The sequence below is a fragment of the Oncorhynchus clarkii genome, chromosome 5 (genome assembly GCF_045791955.1).
Source record: "Oncorhynchus clarkii lewisi isolate Uvic-CL-2024 chromosome 5, UVic_Ocla_1.0, whole genome shotgun sequence".
In the NCBI taxonomy this organism is placed as follows: Eukaryota; Metazoa; Chordata; class Actinopteri; order Salmoniformes; family Salmonidae; genus Oncorhynchus; species Oncorhynchus clarkii.
This window is the reverse complement of record NC_092151.1, coordinates 83,044,157-83,071,799: the sequence shown is the minus strand read 5'-3', so window position 1 is coordinate 83,071,799 and position 27,643 is coordinate 83,044,157. Positions and strand designations below refer to the sequence as shown.

General features: G+C 43.5%; 1 protein-coding gene across 1 annotated transcript in view; it reads left to right on the top strand.

The window, feature by feature from the left end:
* The first annotated feature begins 2,069 nt into the window (after positions 1–2,069).
* Positions 2,070–27,643, top strand: part of LOC139410260 (leucine rich adaptor protein 1) — a 30,462-nt gene continuing 4,888 nt past the window's right edge. The window contains exon 1 of the mRNA XM_071155733.1: positions 2,070–2,773. Coding sequence (XP_071011834.1) covers positions 2,558–2,773 — 216 coding nt within the window. The 5' untranslated portion in view covers positions 2,070–2,557. The remainder of the gene's footprint in view (positions 2,774–27,643) is intronic.

The window sequence follows — 27,643 nt, the reverse complement described above, 5'->3', positions numbered from 1 at the left end:
ATCATAGGTACGCTTTAACTATGACAGACAAAATGAGAAGAAAAAAATCCAGAAAATCACATTGTAGGATTTTTAATGAATTTATTTGCAAATTATGGTGGAAAATAAGTATTTGGTCAATAACAAAAGTTTATCTCAATACTTTGTTATATACCCTTTGTTGGCAATGACAGAGGTTAAACGTTTTCTGTAAGTCTTCACAAGGTTTTCACACATTGTTGCTGGTATTTTGGCCCATTCCTCCATGCAGATCTCCTCTAGAGCAGTGATGTTTTGGGGCTGTTGCTGGGCAACACGGACTTTCAACTCCCTCCAAAGATTTTCTATGGGGTTGAGATCTGGAGACTGGCTAGGCCACTCCAGGACCTTGAAATGCTTCTTACGAAGCCACTCCGTTGCCCGGGCGGTGTGTTTGGGATCAATGTCATGCTGAAAGACCCAGCCATGTTTCATCTTCAATGCCCTTGCTGATGGAAGGAGGTTTTCACTCAAAATCTCATGATACATGGCCCCATTCATTCTTTCCTTTACACGGATCAGTCACCCTGGTCCCTTAGCAGAAAAACAGCCCCAAAGCATGATGTTTCCACCCCCATGCTTCACAGTAGGTATGGTGTTCTTTGGATGCAACTCAGCATTCTTTGTCCTCCAAACACGACGAGTTGAGTTTTTACCAAAAAGTTATATTTTGGTTTCATCTGACCATATGACATTCTCCCAATCTTCTTCTGGATCATCCAAATGCTCTCTAGCAAACTTCAGATGGGCCTGGACATGTACTGGCTTAAGCAGGGGGACACGTCTGGCACTGAAGGATTTGAGTCCCTGGCGACGTAGTGTGTTACTGATGGTAGGCTTTGTTACTTTGGTCCCAGCTCTCTGCAGGTCATTCACTAGGTCCCCCCCGTGTGGTTCTGGGATTTTTGCTCACCGTTCTTGTGATCATTTTGACCCCACGGAGTGAGATCTTGCGTGGAGCCCCAGATCGAGGGAGATTATCAGTGGTCTTGTATGTCTTCCATTTCCTAATAATTGCTCCCACAGTTGATTTCTTCAAACCAAGCTGCTTACCTATTGCAGATTCAGTCTTCCCAGCCTGGTGCAGGTCTACAATTTTGTTTCTGGTGTCCTTTGACAGCTCTTTGGTCTTGGCCATAGTGGAGTTTGGAGTGTGACTGTTTGAGGTTGTGGACAGGTGTCTTTTATACTGATAACAAGTTCAAACAGGTGCCATTAATACAGGTAACGAGTGGAGGACAGAGGAGCCTCTTAAAGAAGAAGTTACAGGTCTGTGAGAGCCAGAAATCTTGCTTGTTTGTAGGTGACCAAATACTTATTTTCCACCATAATTTGCAAATAAATTCATAAAAAATCCTACAATGTGATTTTCTGGATTTTTTTCTCATTTTGTCTGGCATAGTTGAAGTGTACCTATGATGAAAATTACAGGCCTTCTCTGCTATTATTATGTTGTAGGTGTGCTTTGATGGTCTGATACAGCAGTATAGTATATCAGATGGTGTGCAGAAAAATATCAATCAAATGAATGACTGTCTCATCCAGTATTAAATGACATAGACATCTGTCCCACTAGATTACTGTGATTAGACCCCCGATCGCCCTTTCTACCACCTCCGGCTTGGCAGCACTGACTGTGGCGAGAGCTTTTCACTGATGGTGCTGTTACGGAACATGACTCTTCTGTGAGAAAGCATGAATCAACATCAGCCAAGTAAGCAGAAGGCTTCGAAATGGGCTATTACGTCGGTGTTCAGGTGTTCTATTATTCGTGTCCAGTTGGAATGGGGTGGTGCGTTTCACATCAGCACTATTACGGTAGGCGTATAGGGGATATTACAGTACTTACGGAAGGCAAGTTGTGCGCTACGGTTCAGTTTTCCCCTCTGCGGCTGTCATCGTGCAGGTGGAATTTGCGTTTCGACGCGTGGTTTGTAGGAATTACGTCCAGGTCCCTGTTGTGTATTTCATGCATAGGCCTAACCTAGCCTAATCTAGAAAGGACTATTCCGTATTGAGAAGCAAAACCACTCGTTTGGACTCGAGGGAAATGTAGACTATTCTTTCATAGGCTTCTGCGACTGTATTTTTCTGAGGAAGATTCACATTATATGAATGCACCTTCACAGCGAGCCATTGGACTTAATCGCGATAACCTTTCAGTGCGAATTTGACACAATACAGACCAGTGAATGTGTATTTATTTCAGCTGATGAGCGCATCATCTCAATAGATTGTAACAGCGCACTAACTTCACAGCATCGGCGGTGTTTGCAATGGTATTGGGCTATTTTCTACATCCATGACCTCAACAGGACCATAGTATAATAGTGTTTCTCAATGTTCTGTCTGTTGATAAAACTAAAAGGACTTAGTGCATTATTTAGCCTGTTATCTCTGGCGCATCGATTGGAGAGGAGTTGCGTAGGATGCCAGACGTTGCAATTAGAGGTTGCTGTTATTGCAGTTTGACAGACAAGGATATCCAAGAATCACAGAGGACATAGTGTGCTTTTGATTTGACAAAGAACGGAACAGTATGGATGAGGGCACAGCTGCCAACGAGTCTATTCCAGATTTAAAAGATTTAGAGGTGAAAATCGGATGGAAGACACCTGAGGGTTTGCTCAAGTGCATGCGGGAAGAGGCGTCCAGCCACCGCGGAGATGTCAAGTTGAATTCACTGGAGACCAAAGACCGAGACATCACGGGCAGGAGTCTGGATGAGAAGATTCGAAAATTAAAAGTTGATATGGTAAGCTCTTATTTGGGGCAGTGACTTTTGTTGGCCTTGCCATTAGTTATCCACATTTTATTTTATTTTGTTGTTAGAAAGATTATGTGCAGTCGTACAACATTTGCTCTGCTTTTGACATTTAATGTTATAAAGATTCCCTAACAACTCAGAATGATGTTGTTGGTGGTCAGTAGCCCTACAGTGAACAAGATATGTATTTAATATTGATCCTAGTCCTACATCCTCTCCCTGAATATAAGGCATCCACCCAATCAATAATTATGCTGATCTTCACCATGCTAACAGCGGCAGATGGCTGAGGTTGCTATAGATTCATTATTGTCAACAGGTCATAATTGGTGTTTTCAGAGACTAATAATTGGCCTAGGGATGGATTACTATTGTATTATATAATTTGAAAGAACTGATAAGGCTATTTCATTTACAATCTAACTGTTCATTTATCCTATTAAACCAAGTTTATTGCAGGCCAGCCATCTTTCATTGATAGGCGACATTCCGAGTTTATCATAACAGACGTCATCATACTTCTCTCCCCTTGGTGCAAAAACAGGACTTCAGCAGAGAAGCTCCGGGTGTGTTGTTTTTCCCTTGTGCACAGATGTCTTGCATTCCTATGGCAAAGACAGGCTCGCGGCGGCTGTGTTGGTGACGGCGCAATGTATGTCGTATTGGAATGATTGTACACAAACAGCACATGGTGGATGCCTGTGTTCTTCTAGAAACGGAAACAAGTCTCATTTGTCGCATTGGTTTGGTTTGAAAATAGCGATCCACAGGTTTTGTTTGTAGGCCTACCACTGGTGCACTTCCCTGCTGTGTCGTTCTGTCATCTGCACTCTGACTCGCCAGACAATAACCACAGACTACCCCAAAGACTCTGGCAAAGAAACCTGCATAAAATTACATATAGTGTTGTAGGATACAGTATGTAGTCCATGTTGCCCAAAACAACTCAATATATTATGTTAATCCAAACTTTCTTGCTTTGCCAGTAGAATTTAGTCGATAGCCTATACCCAGAGGGAATACCACTACCAGCCGTTTGGGTGATGTGTTTTACAGTGCCGTGTTTTACAGTGCTGATATTGTGGACCACTAGTTAGTGGTTTGAACAAACTAAACAGCAAATGTTTTAAGGTTAGGGGACATCAAGAGGGTCATAAATCTTTGTGTGGCCAGCGTCACATAACAACCTCATGATTTGCTTGCAGCCATCCCCATTCATCAGCCCTGCTGAGCCAGAGGATGCAGGGCTCTCTCCCTGGTCAAAAGTAGTGCACTATGTAGGGAGTAGGGTACCATTTGGGATGCATACAGAGGCTTCAGTGATTAAGAGCTACCTCTTAGTCAGAGTGATCTTCCCACTGCCAGACAGCATACATAGTGCTGCTGTGTTTTGGGCCAATATCTCATCTCTCTGAGTGGTGCTGGGTAGCAGGAGAACAGAGGGGTACTGAACTTTGCGCTCTCATCACAATTCTGCTTTCACAAAATAGGCTACACACATGCACATATGCATGTGCACGCACACTCATTCTCACAAGGAAACATGCGTGTACACACACCACTGGCGTAATTCAGTTTCTCTGGGCCCCCGCAAGGTCGACCCCCCCCCCCCCCCCCAAACAAACATCTAATGCGTCAGCCAGACATCCACTCACAAAGTATAGACTACTGGTCGCAGTCCATGGTGTTGAAATTGCAACTTGTCAATGCTGCTGCCTATCAAATCAATGATGCCAGGGCATGTAGTCTATAGCTTTGCTTTAGCTAATGGATGTATTTTTATTGGTAGGCCTCTTTGGTCATCCATTTGTCATGTTAAGCCTAACATTTCACTAACCTATACACAGTGTCGCCTGGCTGGCGGCAATAATGTAATTACTTGTTCAGTAATTAAAGTTGGATATTCAAACATTGCAGATAGTTTAAAAAAAAATGTAGATGCAACCGCATACTAATCAGCTACTAATAGATTTTTTTAGACTATACAACTGTCCTGTATAACCTACCTGAACCTGCATGACATGAGCAATCCTCGCAATCTGCACTGAGTATATCCCCCCCTCTCCTTTACCATCAGAACGGACTAAATTCGTCAGGCCATGGACTTTACACGGTGTTGAAAGCTATCCACAGGGATGCTGGCCCATGTTGACCAATGCGTCTCACAATTGTGGGTGATGGACCATTCTTGATTCACATGGGAAACTGTTGAGCGTGAACTCAGCAGCATAGTACATCTTGACACAAACCGATGCGCCTGGCACCATACCCCGTTCGATGGGCACTTAAATTGTTTGTCTTGCCCATTCACCCTCTGAATGGCACACACATACACAATTCATGTCTCAATTGTCTCATGGCTTAAAAATCATTCTGTAACCTGTCTCTTCCCATTCATCTACACTGATTGTATTCTACATCAATAAGGGATCATCGCTTTCACTTGGATTCATCTGGTCAGTCTATGTCATGGAAAGACCCTCCAAGAACTGTTGTCCACTAAACATCAAATCAAATTGTTTTAGTCACATGCATGTAGGTGTAGACCTTACAGTGAAATACTTACTTTTGAGCCCCAAACCAACAATTTTGTTTAAAAAAATATGGATAAGAATAATAAACAAAAGTAACAAGTAATTAAAGAGCAGCAGTAAAATAACAATAGCGAGACTATATACAGGGGAGTACTGGTACAGAATCAATGTGCGGGGGCACCGGTTAGTTGAGGTAATATGTACATGTAGGTAAAGTTATTAAAGTGACTGCATAGATGATAACAACAGAGAGTAGCAGCGGTGTAAAAGAAGAGGGGGGTGCAATGAAAAAAGTCTGGGTAGCCATTTGATTAGGTGTTCAGAAGTCCTATGGCTTGGGGGTAGAAGCTGTTTTGAAGCCTCTGAAACCTAGACTTGGCGCTCCGGTACCGCTTGTCATGCGGTAGTGGAGAGAACAGTCTATGACTAGGGTGGCTGGAGTCTTTGACAATTTTTAGGGCCTTCCTCTGACACCGCCTGGTATAGAGGTCCTGGATGGCAGGAAACTTGGCCCCAGTGATGTACTGGGCCGATCGCACTATCCTCTGTAATGCCTTGCGGTCGGAGGCAGAGCAGTTGCCATACCAGGCAGTGAGGAAAGTCAGGATGCTCTCGATGTTGCAGCTGTAGAACCTTTTGAGGATCTGAGGATACATGCCAAATCTTTTCAGTCTCCTGAGGGGGAATAGGTTTTGTCGTGGCCTCTTCACAACTGTCATGGTGTGCTTGGACCATGTTAGTTTGTTGGTGATGTGGACACCAAGGAACTTGAAGCTTTCAACTTGCTCCACTGCAGCCCCGTCGATGAGAATGGGGCGTGCTCTGTCCTCTTTTTCCTGTAGTCCTCAATCATCTCCTTTGTCTTGATCACGTTGAGGGAGAGGTTTTTGTCCTGGATCCACACGGCCAGGTCTCTGACCTCCTCCCTATAGGCTGTCTCGTCGTTGTTGGTGATCAGGCCTACCACTGTTGTGTCGTCTGCAAACTTAATGATGGTGTTGGAGTTGTGCCTGGCCGTGCAGTCATAATTGAACAGGAAATACAGGAGGGGACTGAGCACGCACCCCTGAGGGGCCCGTGTTGAGGATCAGAGTGGCGGATGTGTTGTTACCTACCCTTACCACCTGGGGGCGGCCCGTCAGGAAGTCCAGGATCCATTTGCAGAGGGAGGTGTTTAGTCCCAGGGTCCTTAGCTTATCGATGAGCTTTGAGGACACTATGGTGTTGAACGCTGAGCTGTAGTCAATTAATAGCATTCTCACATAGGTGTTTCTTTTGTCCAGGTGGGAAAGGGCAGTGTGGAGTGCAATAGAGATTGCATCATCTGTGGATCTGTTGGGGCGGTATGCAAATTGGAGTGGGTCTAGGGTTTCTGGGATAATGGTGTTGATGTGAGCCATGACCAGCCTTTCGAAGCACTTCATGGCTACAGACGGTAGTCGTTTAGGCAGGTTACCTTAGTGTTCTTGGGCACAGGTACTCTGGTGGTCTGCTTGAAACATGTCGGTATTACAGACACCGACAGGGAGAGGTTGAAAATGTCAGTGAAGACACTTGCCAGTTGGTCAGCGCATGCTCGCAGTACACGTCCTCGTTCTGCGGCCTTGTGAATGTTGACCTGTTTGAAGGTCTTATGTACATCGGCTGCGGAGAGTGTGATCACATGGTCTTCCAGAACAGCTGGTGCTCAAATGCATGTTTCAGTGTTATTTGCATCGAAGCGAGCATAGCAGTAGTTTAGTTCGTCTGGTAGGCTCGTATCACTGGGCAGCTCTCGGCTGTGCTTCCCTTTGTAGTTTGTAATGGTTTGCAAGCCCTGCCACATCCGATGAGCGTCAGAGCCGGTGTAGTACGATTCGATCTTAGTCCTATATTGATGCTTTGCCTGTTTGATTGTTCAGAGGGCATAGCGAGATTTCTTATAAGCTTCTGGGTTAGAGTCCCGTTCCCTGAAAGGTGCAGCTCTAGCCTTTAGCTCAATGCGGATGTTGCCTGTAATCCATGGCTTCTGGTTGGGGTATGTACGTATGGTTACTGCGGGGATGACGTCATCGATGCACTCATTGATGAAGCCAATGACTGATGTGGTGTACTCCTCAATGCCATGGGAGGAATCCCGGAACATATTCCAGTCTGTGCTAGCAAAACAGTCCTGTAGCTTAGCAGCTGCTTCATCTGACCACTTTTTTTTTTACAGATCTAGTCACTGGTGCTTCCAGCTTTAATTTTTGCTTGTAAGCAGGAATTAGGAGGATAGAATTATGGTCAGATTTGCCAAATGGAGGGCGAGGGAGAGCTTTGTATGAGTCTCTGTTTGTGGAGTAAAGGTGGTTCAGAGTTTTTTCACCCCTCTGGTTGCACTTTTAACATGCTGATAGAAATTTGGTACTACAGATTTAAGTTTCCCTGCATTAAAGTCCCCGGCTACTAGGAGTGCCACCTCTGGGTGAGTGTTTTCTTGTTTGTTTCTTGTTTGTTCAATGCTGTCTTAGTGCCAGTCTCTGACTGTGGTGGTACAAACATGCATCTGTTTTCATCTGCCAATATATTGGCTGTCCCCTGAGCTTCCTATACAGTTAATCTCTTTCCGTAATGGGTTGAGGCCGGCAACTAAGGAGAATGAGAGGCTTAATTAAAGTTACAGAACTGCTGTATTTGAAGCTACACTCCCTTCTCCTCACTTTCCCTGGCCGGACCTAGCTGTCTGGCTGTTTTGACCATCCCTGTAGCTGTCGCTTATGGGGAGAGATGGTTTCCAAAGTATGTCTCATAAAGAAGAATAGAAGCTTTAGGCTCTCGGTCTGCTATGTGCTTTTCAACACCTGAGTAAATTCCACTCATTGCACTGGCTCCGTCATAGCCTTGACCACGGAATTTGTTCACCGATATCCCCTTTCTTTAAATCAGTTTTCTTTGAGTTTTTTTATGGCCAGAGACGCATTTTCAGTCACATTCCTGTCACATGCGCCAAATACAACAGGTGTTGTATTACCGTGAAATGCTTGATGACAAGCCCTTAACCAACAATGCAGTTCAAGAAATAGAGTTAAGAAAATATTTACTAAATAAAATAAAAAGTAACACAATAAAATAACAATAATGAGGCTATATACAGGGTGTACCGGTACCGAGTCAATGTGCGGGGGTACAAGTTAGTCAAGGTAATTTGTACATGTAGGTAGGGGTAAAGTGACTATGCATAAATAATAAACAGCAAGTAGCAGCTGTGTAAAAACAAAAGGGGGAGGGGTGTCAATGTAAAAATCAATGACAGGCGCATGGGACCCCAGAGCTCTACGGCCCCCACCGCATTGAGGCACCTTCTAACTAGCAGAGGTGTCCTTTGTCGCCACTTCTCACCTTTGCTCCTGTCCTCTGATTGTCTTTTCACTCACTCACTCACTCACTCACTCACTCACTCACTCACTCACTCATAGGGCTCCTTTGTTGCTTTTTTCTCATCTGGCCTGTTTCAAGCTTAATGCTTCTGGCCTGTTTCAAGCTTAATGCTTCTGGCCTGTTTCAAGCTTCATGCTTCTGGCCTGTTTCAAGCTTCATGCATCTGGCCTGTTTCAAGCTTCATTCATCTGGCCTGTTTCAAATTTCATGTATCTTGACTGTTTCAAGTTTCATGCATCTGGCCTGTGTATCATTGATCCAGACACACATGGTTTTGTTGGGACAGACTTTGACACATTGCAAGGTGTAGACAGGCAGAGACAAAGATCATACTCAGTCTGGTCTTAGTCGGCTCAGTGTCATGCTGGCTGAATACTGTCTGACCTCTTTCCCTCCAGAAGTCCCCAGCTGCTGTCAAATCTCAGACGGTTCTAAACAGCTTTACTGAGTTAATGGGGCTGCAGGTAACCTAGTGGTTAGCGCGTTGGACTAGTAACTTTAAGGTTGCAAGATCGAATCCCCAAGCTGACAAGGTAAAAATCTGTTGTTCTGCCCCTGAACAGGCAGTTAACCCACTGTTCCTAGACCGTCATTGAAAATAAGAATTTGTTCTTAACTGACTTGCCTAGTTAAATAAAGGTGTCCAAAAAAAATTAAGGACGCAAAGACAGGCTGTCACCTTCCTGTCATGGAGTAAGACGAACAGACGAGCCTCGTTGTTTTCTCAGACATCTACATACAGTGAGGGAAAAAAGTATTTGATCCCCTGCTGATTTTGTACGTTTGACAAAGAAATGATCAGTCTATCATTTTAATGGTAGGTTCATTTGAACAGTGAGACAGAATAACAACAAAAACATTAATAAAAACACATGTCAATAATGTTAAAACCAAAGAGCTCTCCAAGGATGTCAGGGACAAGATTGTAGATCTACACAAGGCTGGAATGGGCTACAAGACCATCGCCAAGCAGCTTGGTGAGAAGGCGACAACAGCTGGTGCGATTATTCGCAAATGGAAGAAACACAAAATAACTGTCAATCTCCCTCGGCCTGGGGCTCCATGCAAGATCTCACCTCGTGGAGTTGCAATGATCATGAGAATGGTGAGGAATCAGCCCAGAACTACACGGGAGGATCTTGTCAATGATCTCAAGGCAGCTGGGACCATAGCCACCAAGAAAACAATTGGTAACACACTACGCCGTGAAGGACTGAAATCCTGCAGCGCCCGCAAGGTCCCCCTGCTCAAGAAGTACATGCTCGTCTGAAGTTTGCTAATGAACATCTGAATGATTCAGAGGACAACTGGGTGAAAGTGTTGTGGTCAGATGAGACCAAAATGGAGCTCTTTGGCATCAACTCAACTCGCCGTGTTTGTAGGAGGAGGAATGCTGCCTATGACCCCAAGAACCCCATCCCCACCGTCAAACATGGAGGTGGAAACATTATGCTTTGGGGGTGTTTTTCTTCTAAGGGGACAGGACAACTTCACTGCATCAAAGGGATGATGGACGGGGCCATGTACCGTCAAATCTTGGGTGAGAACCTCCTTCCCTCAGCCAGGGCATTGAAAATGGTTTGTGGGTGGGTATTCCAGCATGACAATGACCCAAAACACACGGCCAAGGCAACAAAGGAGTGGCTCAAGAAGAAGCACATTAAGGTCATGGAGTGGCCTAGCCAGTCTCCAGACCTTAATCCCATAGAAAATCTGTAGAGGGAACTGAAGGTTCGAGTTGCCAAACATCAGCCTCGAAATCTTAATGACTTGGAGAAAATCTGCAAAGAGCAGTGGGACAAAATCCCTCCTGAGATGTGTGCAAACCTGGTGGCCAACTACAAGAAACGTCTGACCTCTGTGATTGCCAACAAGGGTTTTGCCACCAAGTACTAAGTCATGTTTTGCAGAGGGGTCAAATACTTATTTCCCTCATTAAAATGCAAATAAATGTATAACATTTTTGACATGCGTTTTTTTCTGGATTTTGTTGTTGGTATTCTGTCTCTCACTGTTCAAATAAACCTGCCATTAAAATTATAGACTGATCATTTCTTTGTCAGTGGGCAAACGTACAAAATCAGCAGGGGATGAAATACTTTTCCCCCCTCACTGTAGCTGCCTGTTTGGCTTCTATTATCAGTCTGGAGCTCAACTGTAATAAAATAAAACCACTTCTTTAGACTGTTATGTCCACATATAGGCTACAGTCTGCCACCTGTATCTATGTGTGTGTCCTATAAAAAGGAAAAGTCCTAAGAATGTGAATGCCGCACTGTGTTGTTGGAGCCCAGTTCATGACTCACCCCCTACCTCTCCCTGAATGCTGCTGTGCTGTACAGATGGAACTCACAGGGGAGAGACATGTGCAGGCAGATAGAACAGGACAGGAGGGTTGTGTGAAAGAATGAATGAGAATGAAAAGAATGAGATAGAGAGATGGCAGGAAGACAGACAAACAGAAGAAGCCAGAGTATGGAGTGTTTAGATGTCATAAGTAAGAGAGTCAGTATACTGTATATTGAGTGGGTGCAAGTCTGTAAAGACTGACTAGTACTTTTCCATGAATCTTTGGTACAAAGAGAGAGGGAGAGAAAGAGAGAGAAAGAGTGGAAGGGAGTATGCAAACAGATGGAACAGTGGGAGGGCTGTGGCGAGAGGTCACCCTTCTGCTGTCTCTGAAAGTGATCTTATTAGATGGGGAGAAAGAGATGGGGAGAGAGATGGGGAGATGGAGGATGCTCGGGGATGTGTTCACTTAACTCTGTTTGCAGAAGGCAGAGAATAGATGGGGAAGGTGAAAGATAACAGACAAGAGAGACAACTGTGTGTGTGTGTGTGGGGGGGTCTGTTTCGTCCCTGTTTCCAGTGTGATATTGTCGGACTGGTCTCAGCGTGGGAATCTGTCTTTTGTTCACTGGTGTGTAGGATCAGCTATGTGTACATTCACACTAATCATAACACTTTGTGTGTGTGCACGTGTATGCGTGGATCTGTGCATGCGTATAGGTTTCTGCATGGTGAAATGGCACATCAAGCCTGAAAATCATGTTTTCCCCATGAGTAGTATCAAGTGCTAGCCTGTTCATTTTGTGATGAAGGCTGAGGAGACTAGTGCTTAAGATGCTACACACGCACGCGCACGCACACACACACACACACACACACACACGGAGAAAGGAAATTTAGCTCTCCAGAATCCTGTGGATTAGCCGGGAGCTGTCTGGCCCGGCGCCTCCACCGGGAAACTGGAATCTTTTTTGACTGAAAATGGCTCTACCACCTTCAAGGCTGACATGGTACAAATCTGTTGATCTGCCCCTGAACAGGCAGGTAACCCACTGTTCCTAGGCCATCATTGAAAATAAGAATTTGTTCTTAACTGACTTGCCTAGTTAAATAAAGGTAAAAAAAAATGTTTTTTTAAAGATAGACACACAAGCAGACATGTAGCCTAGCCACCAGCCAAAGATTTGCAGAAAGATGGGCGTGTATCTTTTTTTCTCTCGACTGTACGGTCTGTACCAATATGTAATTAAAAACAACAAAAAAACTGTTTTAAGTGAGAAGTAGGCATTGGTCTGAAGCCAAAAAATAAAGGAAATTCAAATGGGCACCACAAAGCCCCATGCTCTACCAAGATCTTCCAGCACACAGCTTGGACCTACTATAGTAGCTACGCTGGTCTGTTGTACTTCAAACGATGTGTATGCAGGTTGCTTAGGATTCAAACTTTCTCAAACAGCCTAATTCATACTCGTAGAGCAGGTGCTCTCACAATATTGTGATTTGTACCACATAGAAGTTAAAGTATTGTATTCTTCACACACTAATTCCATTCCATTACCTTTTTAAAGCTTTTTTTAATTGTATGAGAGCATGCTTTGCTTTTATACTTACAAGACCATAATGCTTGATTGAGTGAGCTGTTTTTTTCTTGTAGTAATATGGTGCTGCCTGTATTTCCTTAAATACAGTATTTCCTCATCATTCCTGCAGTCAGCATGCCAATTGCACGCTCCTTCAACTTGAGATATCTGTGATATCTGTTGTGTGACAAAACTGCACATGTTGCATTTATATTTGTGTTCAGTATACATCATTTGAATAGCAGGACACTGTAAAGACAATTTTTCCTCAAAAGTATGAATTAGGTTGTCTGAATCCTTCGCAACCTGCATACACATTGTTTGAAGTACAATAGACCAACTGTAGTAGGTCAAAGCTGTGTGCCGGAAAACCTTGGTACAGCATGGGTGGAGTAGGCAATGTGGTTCTCGTGAATTTTCTTTATTTTTGGGTTCAGACCAATGCCTTCTTTTCACTTAAAACATTGTTTGTTTTGTTTCTATGGTTTTTACACCAAAAAGTGATTTGACTAAATTATACATTTCCACATGCAAAGGGTGTCTTTCGAAAATGTAATTTGCACTTCAAATTATGTATAAAAAATAAAAAAAATAAAAGTGTTTTGTCTCACGTAATTTATTGTCCAGGGTCAGGTTTCCCAAAAGCAGCTTAAGGCTAAGTTCATCGATATAAACTTTGCAGGTGCATCATTAAATCTCAGAGCTGTTTCCCAAAACCATTATTACTAAAGTTGCACTAGAAAACACTTGTTATTTACCGACTGCCTCATACACCCGCTAACTGGGTTGTTAGATGCTTTTTTGCCTATCCACTTTATACACAAAAGATCTCCGCTAAACATAGAATCAAGATATTTATCGGTCTCTCTGTGACCACCAATAACTTCAGAACAAGGTTTACTCTAATACAAAGTTGCCAATGTCTTTGCAATTGTTATAAACAATCAAAATGTAAAAAGATGGGGGATGGCAGCATTAAAATATAAATATTGTAGGCTACAAAGGCCTATATATGTATTTAAAGCAATTTAATGTTCAATCAATTGAGTTCTATTTAGCTAATTGTAGACTACTGTCTGTGTAGGCCTAACATGTGCGCAATGATGTGCTGCCTCATTATTTGCAGCCATAGGTGATCATTTATTTTTAGGAGCTGATCTGTTGTAAGATTTGAATGGAGAATGCTGATCTGAGAGCAGCGCTGCCTTTCTTTCGATCGCACCTATTGAACATTCTCCCTATGTGGTGTTTTTTGTAAATGCATGTGAGTTTTTTGGCCATTATAGAAACATTGCATAATTTTGTGCCAGCAATATACCACCCTTCATCACACTGCTGGCTTGCCTCTGAAGCTAAGCTGGGTTTGTCCTGGTCAGTCCCTGAATGGGAAACCAGATGCTGCTGGAAGTGGTGTTTTTTATTATTATTTATTTTTTTAACCTTTATTTAACTAGGCAAGTCAGTTAAGAACAAATTCTTATTTTCAATGACGGCCTAAGAACAGTGGGTTAACTGCCTGTTCAAGGGCAGAACGACAGATTTGTACCTTGTCAGCTCGGGGGTTTGCAACCTTCTGGTTACTAGTCGAACACTCTAACCACTAGGCTACCCTGCCGCCCCTGTTGGAGGGCCAGAAGGAGGAAATCTTTCCTGTGGTCAAAAAAAATCTTCCAATGCCCCAGGGCAGTGATTGGGGACATTGCCCTGTGTAGGGTGCTGTCTTTCGGATGGGACATTAAACGGGAGTCCTGACTCACTGTGGTCACTAAAGATCCCATGACACTTATAGTAAGAGTAGGAGTGTTAACCCCGCTATTCTGGTTAAATTCCCAATCTGGCCCTCATACCATCATGGCCGTCTAATCATCCCCAGCTTCAAATTGTCTCTTTCATCTCCTCTCCCCTGTACATTCCCCATGTTGTTTCTGTAAATGAGAGTGTGTTCTCAGTCAACTTACTGGGTAAAATAAAACACTTGTAAGCTTATGTTCCATCGCAAGAAACCGGGCCCAAGCTATTACTTCATAGACATGGCTATTTGCATTTATGCAAACCATATGGATTCTCCCTTTAAAGAGGGGAGGGGGGATATCAACATCTGCTTTACATTAAGCACATACCGGTTCCTGTGACTCTCAAAGTACTGAATAAATTGGCTGAGTGAGCATTTGAAAAAAGAAAAGAAACTTGATGGCTACTTCCCACTAAGTCCAGACCGGCTGTCTTTTTTTTGTGCGGTCCAGACGGCCCCAGCTCCATGAGGGGGCTAAAGTAAAAAATGTTTAGCCCCCTCAGTATTAGTTTTATATCCCTATTTAAAATAGCAAAAAAGTTAAAATTATTGAGTGACAGGTTGGCGGCAAAACAAATGATATCTCCGCTGCTCTGTGTTAGCACAATGGGCAAGGTACTCCACTGTGTATGTAGGGGACTATGGAAAGCCTCTGGGGCTGTTAGGAATGACTCCTTTTGGGTTTCCATAAGAAGGCGGGAAAAACGCTTCTAATCTCTGTGGTAGGCTGCACAGATGTTCGATCAGGTTTAAGTCCCGGCTCTGGCTGGGCCACTTAAGGACATTCACAGACTTGTCCTGAAGCCACTCCTGCATTGGCTTGGTTAAGTGCTTAGTCTAAGGTCCTGAGCGCTCTGGAGCAGGTTTTCATCAAGTATCTCTCTGTACTTTGCTCTGCTCATCTTTCCCTTGATCCTGACTAGTCTCTCAGTCCCTGCTGCTGAAAACATCCCCACAGCATGATGCTGCCACCACCTTGCTTCACCATAGGGATGGTGCCAGGTTTCCAACAGTTTGACATTCAGGCCAAAGAGTCCAATCTTGGTTTCATCAGACCAGAGAATCTTGTTTCTCATGATCTAAGAGTCCTTTAGGTGCCTTTTGGCAAACTCCAAGTAGGCTATCATGTGCCTTCTACTGAGGAGTGGCTTCCTTCTGGCCACTCTACCATAAAGGCCTGATTGGTGGAGTGCTGCAGAGATGGTTGTTCTTCTGGAAGTTTCTCCAACCTGCACAGAGGAACTCTGGAGCTGCTTCAGAGTGACCTCCCTGACCAAGGCTCAAACTGATTGCTCAGTTTGGCCAGCTCTATTAAGACTCTTTGTGGTACCAAACTTCTTCCATTTAAAAATGATGGAGCCCACTGTGTTCTTGGGGACTTTCAATGCTGCAGAAATGTTTTGGTGTCCATCCCCAGATCTGTGCCTGGACACAATCCTGCCTCGGAGCTCTACGGACAATTCCAAAGACCTCATGGCATGGTTTTTTCTCTGACATGCACTGTCAACTGTGGGACATTATATCTTCAGGTGTGTGCCTTTCCAAATCATGTCCAATCAATTGAATTTACCACAGGTGGACCGCAATGAAGTTGTAGAAACATCTCAAAGATGATCAATGGAAACGGGATGCACCTGAGCTCAATTTTGAGTCTCATAGCAAAGGGTCTGAATACCTATGTAAATAAGGTATTTCAGTTTTTTATTTGTAATACATTTGCAAACATTTCTAAAAACCTGTTTTCACTTTGTCATTTCGGGGTATTGTGTGTAGATTGATAAAATCCATTTTAAAATAAGTCTGTAACGTAACAAAATGTGGAAAAAGTCAATGAGTCTGAATACTTTCAGAATGCACTGTGAGTACATATCGGGATGTTTCATCATAGAAATAGATAGGCTACATATTAGAATGGTAGTTTTGGTAGCCTATAGGTTGTTGTTGCTGTAAATGGAACTGTATGTATTGGAAACATGTTGGCATTGCTTAATTGATTACGTGGGTCGAATTTGACACACATAATTGTATTGTGCCATATCACAACATGTTGCTTAACTCATGAGCCAGAGGCATGATTTTCCATGTTAGAATCATGCCTTTATAGGCATATTTATTTGGCAAGACAGCTGTACATGGCTGCATCTCACTGTAGTAGGCTGTAGCTTATGTTTTGGTTATTTGGATCTCCATTCGCCTTTTGCTTGCTGCGTTTGTTTACTGTTAATGTAACTATCCTAAATATAGATTGTGTCATGCCTTAATCGATCTGATATTTTGTTTACTAGGCCTACCTCTTGGTACTGCTGTTTTCTTCTGTTTGCGTTCGTTCGCATTCCCAGTTGTCAGTATTCTAAGCAAAACTGCTATTCAGTATTTTTTTTGCATGCATGAATAACTAGGCTATTTAGTTTGTATTATTTTGTTATGACAGCTGTGTGTATGGCTATATTCACAATGGTTGTTTGTAATAGATTAATTGCCCTATCTAGCTTGTAGCCTATATTCATTACCAAAATGGACTAGCTGTAGTGCGCCCTCTATTGTGCTGATACAGCGCGGCAGAGATGGGCTACAGACTTCAAAAGCACTCAGTGATTTTGGAGTCTCGACATTTTAACTTTATCTTTATTGTAGTATAGGGTGATTATATACTGTAAGCAGAATTCAATATAATTCCAATGCAAAACCCCAAAAATGTTACTAGCCCCTAAGTCACTTTATCCTGGCGCCGGGTCTAGGTCCAGACTTGATTTCAACTTTCCATGGATGGCACTCCACTTTGAAAAAACAAAAAACACACCACTTTGATACAAGTTACTTTTCGTGGGAGGTTAGGAGAGCATTTTTTCAAACCCTTACACGGAACCCAAACCGGCTGCGCGCGTGCGCCATCGAGCGCTATCGTGCATAAATGTATTTTGCCCCTCCACACCAAACGCGATCACGGCACGCATGTTAAAATATCAAAACAAACTCTGAACCAATGACATTAATTTGGGGACAGGTTGAAAAGCATTAAACATGTATTGCAATTTAGCAAGCTAGCTTGCACTTGCTAGCTAACGTTAATTTGTCTTTTTTACTAGCTTGCTGTTACTAGCTAATTTGTCCTGGGATATAAACATTGAGTTGTTATTTTACCTGAAATGCACAAGGACCTCTACTTCGACAATTAATCGATTCTCTTCATCTCTCCTCCTTCCAGGCTTTTTCATCTTTGAACTTATATGGTGATCGCATCTAAACTTTCATTGTATTACCACGACAACCGGCAACAAAGTTCGTCTTTCAATCACCCACGTGGGTATAACCAATGAGGAGATGGCACATGGGTACCTGCTTCTATAAACCAATGAGGAGATGACTTTCAGCGTGATCTGCGTCAGAAATAGGAACGACTTCTATTTTAGCCCTTGTGGAATTGCCTCGCAGACACGAGCAGTGTGGGTGCAATAATTGAATAACATGGATTTCAAAATTGATTTTGCGACACTCGCACACGCGACGTATCCGGTCTGGTCCGCATTTCATCATTTTCCTATCCTTAACCTAATTCTCCTAATCTGTTACAAAAGTTGTAGCTTTATCGAAGTGTTTTTATTTAGGGGATCTCGTCCATGGAGGTAGACTTTTGGTCCTGTCCCGACATCCATGCTTCACAAGTTTGGACAGCAACGTTTTGTGCAATAGAGGAATGGTTCTCAAACCTCTCCATGGGGACCCCAGGCCATTCCATGTAATTGATCTATTCCAGAGCTAGCACACCTGATTCAACTTGTCAACTAATCCTCAAGCTCTTGAATAGCTAGTTCAGAGCTACAGCAAAATTGTGAAATGTCTGGGGGTCCCCGGGGAGATGTTTGAGAACTACTGCAGTACAGCACAGCAAAGTGCAGTACATTGCAGTAAAAAAAAAGTGAAGCAAGTCTTTCCTACATTCATTCAGAACCGGAAAATGCGTATTTTCAACGTTACGAATGGTTTTAATTTCAACGTCCATAAAATATATATTTTAAACCTCCTGAAAACTTTAATTCAGAACCTAAAATTAACCTAACTTCAAAGTCTGGAAAATACATATTTTAAACGTAATTTTGCATACTGGGTTTCTGGGAACAAACTGAAAAGTAACTTGACACAGTCAGCGCAAATTTGGATTAAAATTGTATGAAGGAAATCGCATTGACAGAGGAGGGTGTAATTAATTAATTATTCATAAGGTTAGGGCTGGAATTTGTTCTGGATGCTCGAACAGTGATGTGTCTGTCTCATATGTTGATCTAGCTAATTGGCTAGCTAGCATGTGTACGCTCACTGCAATGCACAGCCGATGTGCTACTTACATGTGCATTGAGAAGGGTGCAATTGCAGTCCGCAATTCTGGGCGTTCCTGTATGTGGGTATTCCTGCACCTGCAGGAACGCCTCTTTATAATTTAGGAGAAGCAGGGGCGCTCCATTACAGTAGGTGGCTTTAATGCACAATAACGTTGGATGCCAACTGGTGATGGTTTAGATGAAGGGGGGGGGGGGCGACTACAACGGTAGCTAGCTAGCCTTACACTGGTAGACAGACACTGTCCTTCGCCCCCAGAAATGATAATGTGGGAGCGATTTAAATTATAAATTCAATAGAAACTGTTGCACCTACAAACTAGATCAGCTTTAGTATTGGAGATAGATTTGCTTCTATCAATGCAATTGTCTGCATCATTTCCAATCCCCCCATATATATATTATTTGTAAATATATACAGTACCAGTCAAACGTTTAGACACACCTACTCATTCGAGGGTTTTTCTTAATTTTTTTATTTTATACATTGTAGAATAATAGTGAAGACATCAAAACTATGAAATAACATATATGGAATCATGTAGTAACCAATAAAGTTTATATTTGATATTCTAGATTCTTCAAAGTAGACACCTTGATGACAGGTTTGCATTCTCTCAATCAGCTTCACCTCTAATGTTTTTCCAACAGTCTTGAAGGAGTTCCCACATATGCTGAGTGCTTGTTGGCTGCTTTTCCTTAACTCTGTGGTCCAACTCATCCCATCACTCTCCTTCTTGGTCAAATAGCTCTTACACAGCCTGGAGGTGTGTTGCTTCATTGTCTTGTTGGACAAAATGGGATGGCATATCGCTGCAGAATGCTGTGGTAGCCATGCTGATTAAGTGTGCCTTGAATTCTAAATAAATCACAGACAGTGTCACCAGCAAAGCATGGGCCAAGAAACACAAGCATACTTATTTTCCACCACACTTATTTTCCACCATAATTTGCAAGTAAATTCATTAAAAATCCTAAAATGTGATTTTCTGGATTTTTTTTTCCATTTTGTCTGTCATAGGTGAAGTGTACCTATGATGAAAATTATAGGCCTGTCTCATCTTTTTAAGTCGGAGAACTTGCACAATTGGTGGCTTACTAAGTTTGGGTCTAGAGTGTCTCCCCCTTTGAAGATGGGGAATGACCGCAGCAGCTTTCCAATCTTTGGGAATCTCAGATGATACAAACGAGAGGTGGAACAGGCTAGTAATAGGGGTTTGTTACAGGAATTTAATTCCTCTGTTTTAATTCCCAATTAAAATTAAACACTCTGTCAATTCATAAGAATTTGTATGACCCTTATTTTATAGAGATCGACAGAGCCCGGTCTTAAAGTCAAATAGCAGCCTTTATTCACGAGAGTACTGAATACTATACAGTTTACCACAGGTTATAAACTGAAAATGACGTCATTAGTTTCAGCACCAACCCGTGCCATCTCCGTTCCAGTACAAAGGCTGTATCTCAAGCCTTCCCACATCCGTCTCCCTACCAATTTAATATAATTTACGGCTGAGCCAAGGTTTTCCGGTGTAGATAAGCATTCTAGCCAGTCTGAAGATTTAGTTCATTCATTCCTACCAAGGAACAGACCGTCATTGTTCTAATCCTTGATTCATTCACACACATTATATTCAGTACTAAGATTAAGAAAGAAAATTCATACATATACAGTAACATAATAGTATTCTGATTAGTACATATACAGTAACATAATAGTATTCGGATTAGTACATATACAGTAACATAATAGTATTCGGATTAGTACATATACAGTAACATAATAGTATTCTGATTAGTCAGTCCTGATTGAAATGTATACATAATTAGTCATCATTGATAAAAATTCCCTTAACAGGGTTGCAACAATTTCGGCAGATAATTTTAGAAAGAGAGGGTCCAGATTGTAAAGCCCGGCTGATTTGTAAGGGTCCAGATTTTGCAACACTTTCAGAACATCGGCTATCTGGATTTGGGTGAAGGAGAAATTGGGAGGCTTGGGCAAGTTGCTGTGGGGGTTGGAGGGTTGTTGATCGGGGTAGGGGTAGCCAGGTGGAAAGCATGGCCAGCCGTAGAAAAATACTTATTGAATTTCTCAATTATAGTGGATTTATTGGTGGTGACAGTGTTTCCTAGCCTCAATGCAGTGGGCACCTGGGTGGAGGTGCTCTTATTCTCCATGGACTTTACAGTGTCCCAGAACTTTTTTGAATTTGTGCTACAGGATGGAAATTTCTGCTTGAAAAAGTTTGCCTTAGCTTTCCTAATTGCCTATGTACATTGGTTCCTGACTTCCCTGAAAAGTTGCATATCACGGGGGCTATTCGATGCTAATGCAGAACGCCACAGGATGTTTTTGTTCTGGTCAAGGGCAATCAGGTCTGGAGAGAATCAAGGGCTATATCTGTTCCTGGTTCTACATTTTTTGAATGGGGCATGCTCATTGAAGATGGTGAGGAAATGACTTTTGAAGAATAACCAGGCATCCTCTACTGACTGGATGAGGTCAATATCCTTCCAGGATACCCGGGCCAGGTCGATTAGAAAGGCCTGCTCACTGAAGTGTTTTAGGGAGTGTTTGACAGTGATGAGGGCTGGTCGTTTGACCGCAGACCCATTACGGATCCAGGCAATGAGGCATTGATCGCTGAGATCTTGGTTGAAAACAGCAGAGGTGTATTTGGAGGGCAAGTTGGTTAGGATGCTATCTATGAGGGTGCCCGTGTTTACGGATTTGGGGTTGTACCTGGTGGGTTCATTGATCATTTGAGTGAGATTGAGGGCATCAAGCTTAGATTGTAGGATGGCCGGGGTGTTAAGCATTTCCCAGTTTAGGTCACCTAGCAGCACGAGCTCTGAAGATAGATGGAGGGCAATCAATTCTCATATGGTGTCCAGGGCACAGCTGGGGGCAGAGGGTGGTCTATAGCACGCGGCAACGGTGAGAGACTTGTTTCTGAGAAAAGGTGGATTTTTAAAAGAAGTAGCTCGAATTGTTTGGGTACCGACCTGGATAGTAAGACAGAACTTTGCAGGCTATCTCTGCAGTAGATTGCAACACCGCCCCCTTTGGCAGTTCTATCTTATCGGAAAATGTTATAGTTAGGGATGGAAATTTCAGGGTTTTTGGTGGCCTTCATCAGCCAGGATTCAGACACAGCTAGGACATCCAGGTTGGCAGAGTGTGCTAAAGCAGTGAATAAAACAAACTTAGGGAGGAGGCTTCTAATGTTAACATGCATGAAACCAAGGCTTTTACAGTTACAGAAGTCAACAAATGAGAGCACCTGGGGAGTAGGAGTGGAGCTAGGCACTGCAGGGCCTCTACATCACCAGAGGAACAGATGAGAAGTAGGATAAGGGTACGGCTAAAGCCTATCAGAAATGGTTGTCTAGTACGTTCGGAACAGAGAGTAAAAGGAGCAGGTTTCTAGGCGCGATAGGATAGGTTCAAGGCATAATGTTCAGACAAAGTTATGGTAGGATGTGAGTACATTGGAAGTAAACCTAGGCATTGAGTGATGATGAGAGAGATATTGTCTCTAGCGATGTTTAAACCAGGTGATGTCACCTCATATGTGGGAGGTGGAACTAAATGGTTGGTTAAGGCATATTGAGCAGGGCTAGAGGCTCTACGGTGAAATAAGACAATAATCACAAGCCAGGACAGTAATGAGTAATGGACAAGGCATATTGATATTTGGGAGAGGCATGCGTAGCCGGGTGATCATAGGGGTCCAGTGAGTGGTTGGGCTGGCTAGAGACACGGCGATTCAGACATCTAGCAGGCCGGGGCTAGCAGAAGGGCCTTAGAAGGACGTCTCGACGGAGGAAAGTCTATTTTAGCCTCCGCGTGGGGTGACGTTGACAGACCAGTTGTGATGGATTAGTAGGGTTCCGAGTAGCAGAGGGGTCCAAGTTCAATTGGCAAAATAGGTATAGTTGCCCAAGAAATTGGCCGATGGATCTATTCGGCTAACAGGCCAATATGCTCTAGACAGCCAGCGGGCCGTGGCTAGCGGGCCGAGGCTAGCATAAGGGCATTCAGGGGACGTCGCGATGTAGGGGCCAGTTGAGTACCCCCTCGAGCAGATTACATCGTAGTCCAGTCGTGAAGGATCGGCAGGGTTCTGTGCCCCGTACCGGCAGTAGAAGGGGTCCGGGTATCGTAGCCCAGGAGTGGCTGATGGGCCTCCTCAGCTAGCCGGGAGAATGGGCCTAGCATTGGCTAGCTCCAGGCTAATTGGTGCTTGCTTTGGGACAGACGTTAGCCAGGAGTAGTCACTCGGATAGCAGCTAGCTAGCTGCGGTGATCCAGGTGAAAAGGTCCAGAATCCGGGGATATGTAGAGAAAATAGGTCCGGTATGCTCTGGTTTGAGTCGCGTTGTACAAACTGGCGAGAGCTTCCCGAGCTAAAGGTTAGCTGATGACCGCTATCAGTGGTTAGCTGACTACTTGCTAGTGAGCTGGCTAGCTTCTGTTGGGGGATTCCGGTTCCGAGGTAAATAAAAATACTTTAGAAAAAACAGATCCACACCACATTGGATGAGGTGGGTTGCAGGAGAGTATTTTGAAGTTGAGGTTTAGAAAAATCTAAAAAAAGATATGCAAAGAAAAATATATAAAAATATATATACGACAAGATGAAGGACAAAGATGTCTGACTGCTACGCCATCTTGTATACCAACCCTACCTTGTCACATCACAATTGATTGGCTCAAATACATTATGAAGGAAAGAAATTCATCAAATGTACTTTTAACAAGGCTAACCTGTTAAATGAAATGCATTCCAGGTGACTACCTCATGAAGCTGGTTGATAGAATGCCAAAAGTGTGCAAAGATGTCATCAAGGCAAAGGGTGGCTAATTTATAGAATCTCAAAAATTTAATTATGTTTTGATTTGTTTAACATTTTTAGTTACTACATGATTCATATGTGTTATTTCATAGTTGTGATGTCTTCACTATTATTCTACAATGTAAAAAATAGTACCTGTCAAAGGTTTGGTGTGTGTGTGTTACCACAATTGACTATTCATACGCAGAATAATATAAAGACTTCTACGAAGGATTGTGACCCACAACAACGGGCGGTAGTAGGAATTCTACATTTTTGTCAACAGATACGTACTCTCACTCCCTACCCCTTCCAAACAAACACCTCTGCCCCTCTCTACCCTTCCACACATAGATCGAGCTCAGATCGTTGTGTTTGATATAGGGTTAGCACCGTTCCATGATTGGAAAAAATACCTAGATATTTTCATTTTAAGTGTATATCCTACATCTGCGCAAAATTAAAGACTATCGCTATGTCACTCCTACTCGCAGACACACATGGGCTCTGGTATTTGCAACCATTTTTCTCACTCACTCACTTTATGGACGCTATAGTCTCGTTTTAATGTGATGTCTAGAATTTGAGCTAGGTAGACATAGAAAATACTATGAAAACTAAATTGTTAAAGACTTTGCTGAAAAATCCAGTATGCGGTTCTTGGTAACGGTTGGACGGCTCATGACAAGAGGCAGGGAGTGTGTTGTGTACCTCCAGTCAAGTTGATTTATGCATTTTCATCGATATTGGATTTAACATTGAGCTTCGACCAATGCATACTATAAATACACCGTTTGTTACACATACCTGTAGATATGGCATTTTATGAGATGCCCGGTACACCAATAGGCATGTACATACATACTGTACAGAGACATGCAGTATGCAGAGCAGTACACAGACACCCTGGTAGGTTTAGTACACAGCCGGCCCTGAACCTCATCAGCAGGGTGGTGACCTATGGGAATAATATTTACAGCTACGCTCATTAGTCTCTCACTCAGACTCTGCCAGCTACACCCCCTAATCTCAACAACCCCAACCCAGCCCAAACCCCAGCCCTGATGTCTAATTCCCAGGATGCTAGACATATACTTTACCTCAGCATAATACATGCAAACAGTGGTTATATTGTAGATCTTTCTCATTGATTTTTCTGCCTCTTCCCAATCTCTGTTGCTGTCTATCCCTCTCCCCTTTGTTATTTTGGTGTGTGTGCAATATCTGCAATATAATTAATCTTATACATTCATAGATGCAGATCTTAAAAGAGAGAGAGGCATGTAGTATATGTTGTTATTTCCCATCTTGCAGCCTGGCTTTAGCTTTGCATTCCCTCTCTCGCTTCCTGTGTTTTGGTCTTTTGTCTGGTGATTTGTGCTCACAGCGTCAGACTAACTCATTACTACAGCAGAGCATACAGCCAGTCAGTCAGCGTGGCTTTGGCATCAGCAGAACAACTATAGCTCATTCAGCTCATTTACTGAGAGAGGGAGAGATAGGAAGAACGAGAGAGATGGGTGCCGTCTCCCTCCTCCTCCGCTTTCTCTTTTTCCTCCTCCCCCTCCTATACACAAGCTCTGCTGACTGAGAAAGCTGTTACTTTCTGCCTCATCTCTTGTTCTGTTCCGGATGGCCTGTGTCTCCTGGTCTCTGCCCCAGGCTGGGAGGAGTGGAGCTGAGTTGGCAAGGACACAAACACTTTGGACTGGATAGTATAGGGCCAAAGAAGGGTACTCTAATGCAGTGTTATCCCATCACCATTTCCTTTGTTTCGCTGGATTGACAGTAGTTCACTGAAAGGGCATTCAGATTGATGAAACAATATCCAGTGTGATTTGTATTATTGGAAGATCATCTCTAGTATGTCTATGTTTCCTATATTATACCTATCCGTCACATGTATCATGTTGGCCCCTTCTGCAGTGTATTACCAAATGAGCTTTTTGCGATTATAGTTATGAGCTATAATGATGCAGCCTGACAGAGATATATGACTAATCTATATACATATGATTTATGTATTGCTCCAGCTGGGAGATACAGAGACAGAAAGGTCCAGGCATGTACATTGTGCAGTAACCACATTTGAAAGAAAAGTGGTTGTAGGCCAGAGAAATCAATCAATAGGTTCCACTTGGATGCTTTTTTAATGACTTGACCTGCAGGGTCATGAGGGGTGGTGCAGTGGGGTCAACGAGAGAGGTACACAAAGACTGAAAAAGGTCAGAGGTCAATGATCTTTAAGATTTTGGTGACTCTGTTTTATCCACTGTCCTGGAACTCTAGGCAATTGGAAGTGCGATAGGCATATCACAGTGACTGAGTTGCATTCTAGGAGTGTGGTGTATCCAGTTGGCAGTTATCTCTGCTAACCCTGGGACTGAGAGCGAGAGAGAGTGAGTGAGTCAGTCAGTCAGTCAGTTGGGCCAAGCCATAAATCTCATTACCATATATTACCTCTTGGCCCTAGTTCCTGACTGGACTGTAGCACATCTCTGCTAATGTATTCTGTTGGATTTTCCATCACCGCAGCACTGTTGTTTTCCTCTTATTTATCCCTGGCTTATTCAACATCCCTCCTACACGCATTAAAAGCAGTGGTGCCAAATTATTTCTGATTAATTACAACTTTCATCTCCCTCCACCCTGCTACAACATTAATCTCCCACCACCCTGCTACAACATTCATCTCCCACCACCCTGCTACAACATTCATCTCCCACCACCCTGCTACAACATTCATCTCCCACCACCCTGCTACAACATTCATCTCCCACCACCCTGCTACAACATTCATCTCCCACCACCCTGCTACAACATTCATCTCCCACCACCCTGCTACAACATTCATCTCCCACCACCCTGCTACAACATTCATCTCCCACCACCCTGCTACAACATTCATCTCCCACCACCCTGCTACAACATTAATCTCCCACCACCCTGCTACAACATTCATCTCCCTCCACCCTGCTACAACATTCATCTCCCGCCACCCTGCTACAACATTTATCTCCTGCCACCCTGCTACAACATTAATCTCCCGCCACCCTGCTACAACATTCATCTCCCACCACCCTGCTACAACATTAATCTCCCTCCACCCTGCTACAACATTCATCTCCCACCACCCTGCTACAACATTCATCTCCCTCCACCCTGCTACAACATTCATCTCCCACCACCCTGCTACAACATTCATCTCCCTCCACCCTGCTACAACATTCATCTCCCACCACCCTGCTACAACATTCATCTCCCACCACCCTGCTACAACATTCATCTCCCACCACCCTGCTACAACATTCATCTCCCACCACCCTGCTACAACATTCATCTCCCACCACCCTGCTACAACATTCATCTCCCACCACCCTGCTACAACATTCATCTCCCACCACCCTGCTACAACATTCATCTCCCTCCACCCTGCTACAACATTCATCTCCCACCACCCTGCTACAACATTCATCTCCCTCCACCCTGCTACAACATTCATCTCCCTCCACCCTGCTACAACATTCATCTCCCACCACCCTGCTACAACATTCATATTCCTCCACCCTGCTACAACATTCATCTCCCACCACCCTGCTACAACATTCATCTCCCACCACCCTGCTACTACATTCATCTCCCACCACCCTGCTACTACATTCATCTCCCACCACCCTGCTACTACATTCATCTCCCACCACCCTGCTACTACATTCATCTCCCACCACCCTGCTACTACATTCATCTCCCACCACCCTGCTACTACATTCATCTCCCACCACCCTGCTACAACATTAATCTCCCACCACCCTGCTACTACATTCATCTCCCACCACCCTGCTACAACATTCATCTCCCACCACCCTGCTACAACATTCATCTCCCTCCACCCTGCTACAACATTCATCTCCCTCCACCCTGCTACAACATTAATCTCCCTCCACCCTGCTACAACATTCATCTCCCACCACCCTGCTACAACATTCATCTCCCACCACCCTGCTACTACATTCATCTCCCACCACCCTGCTACAACATTCATCTCCCACCACCCTGCTACAACATTCATCTCCCACCACCCTGCTACA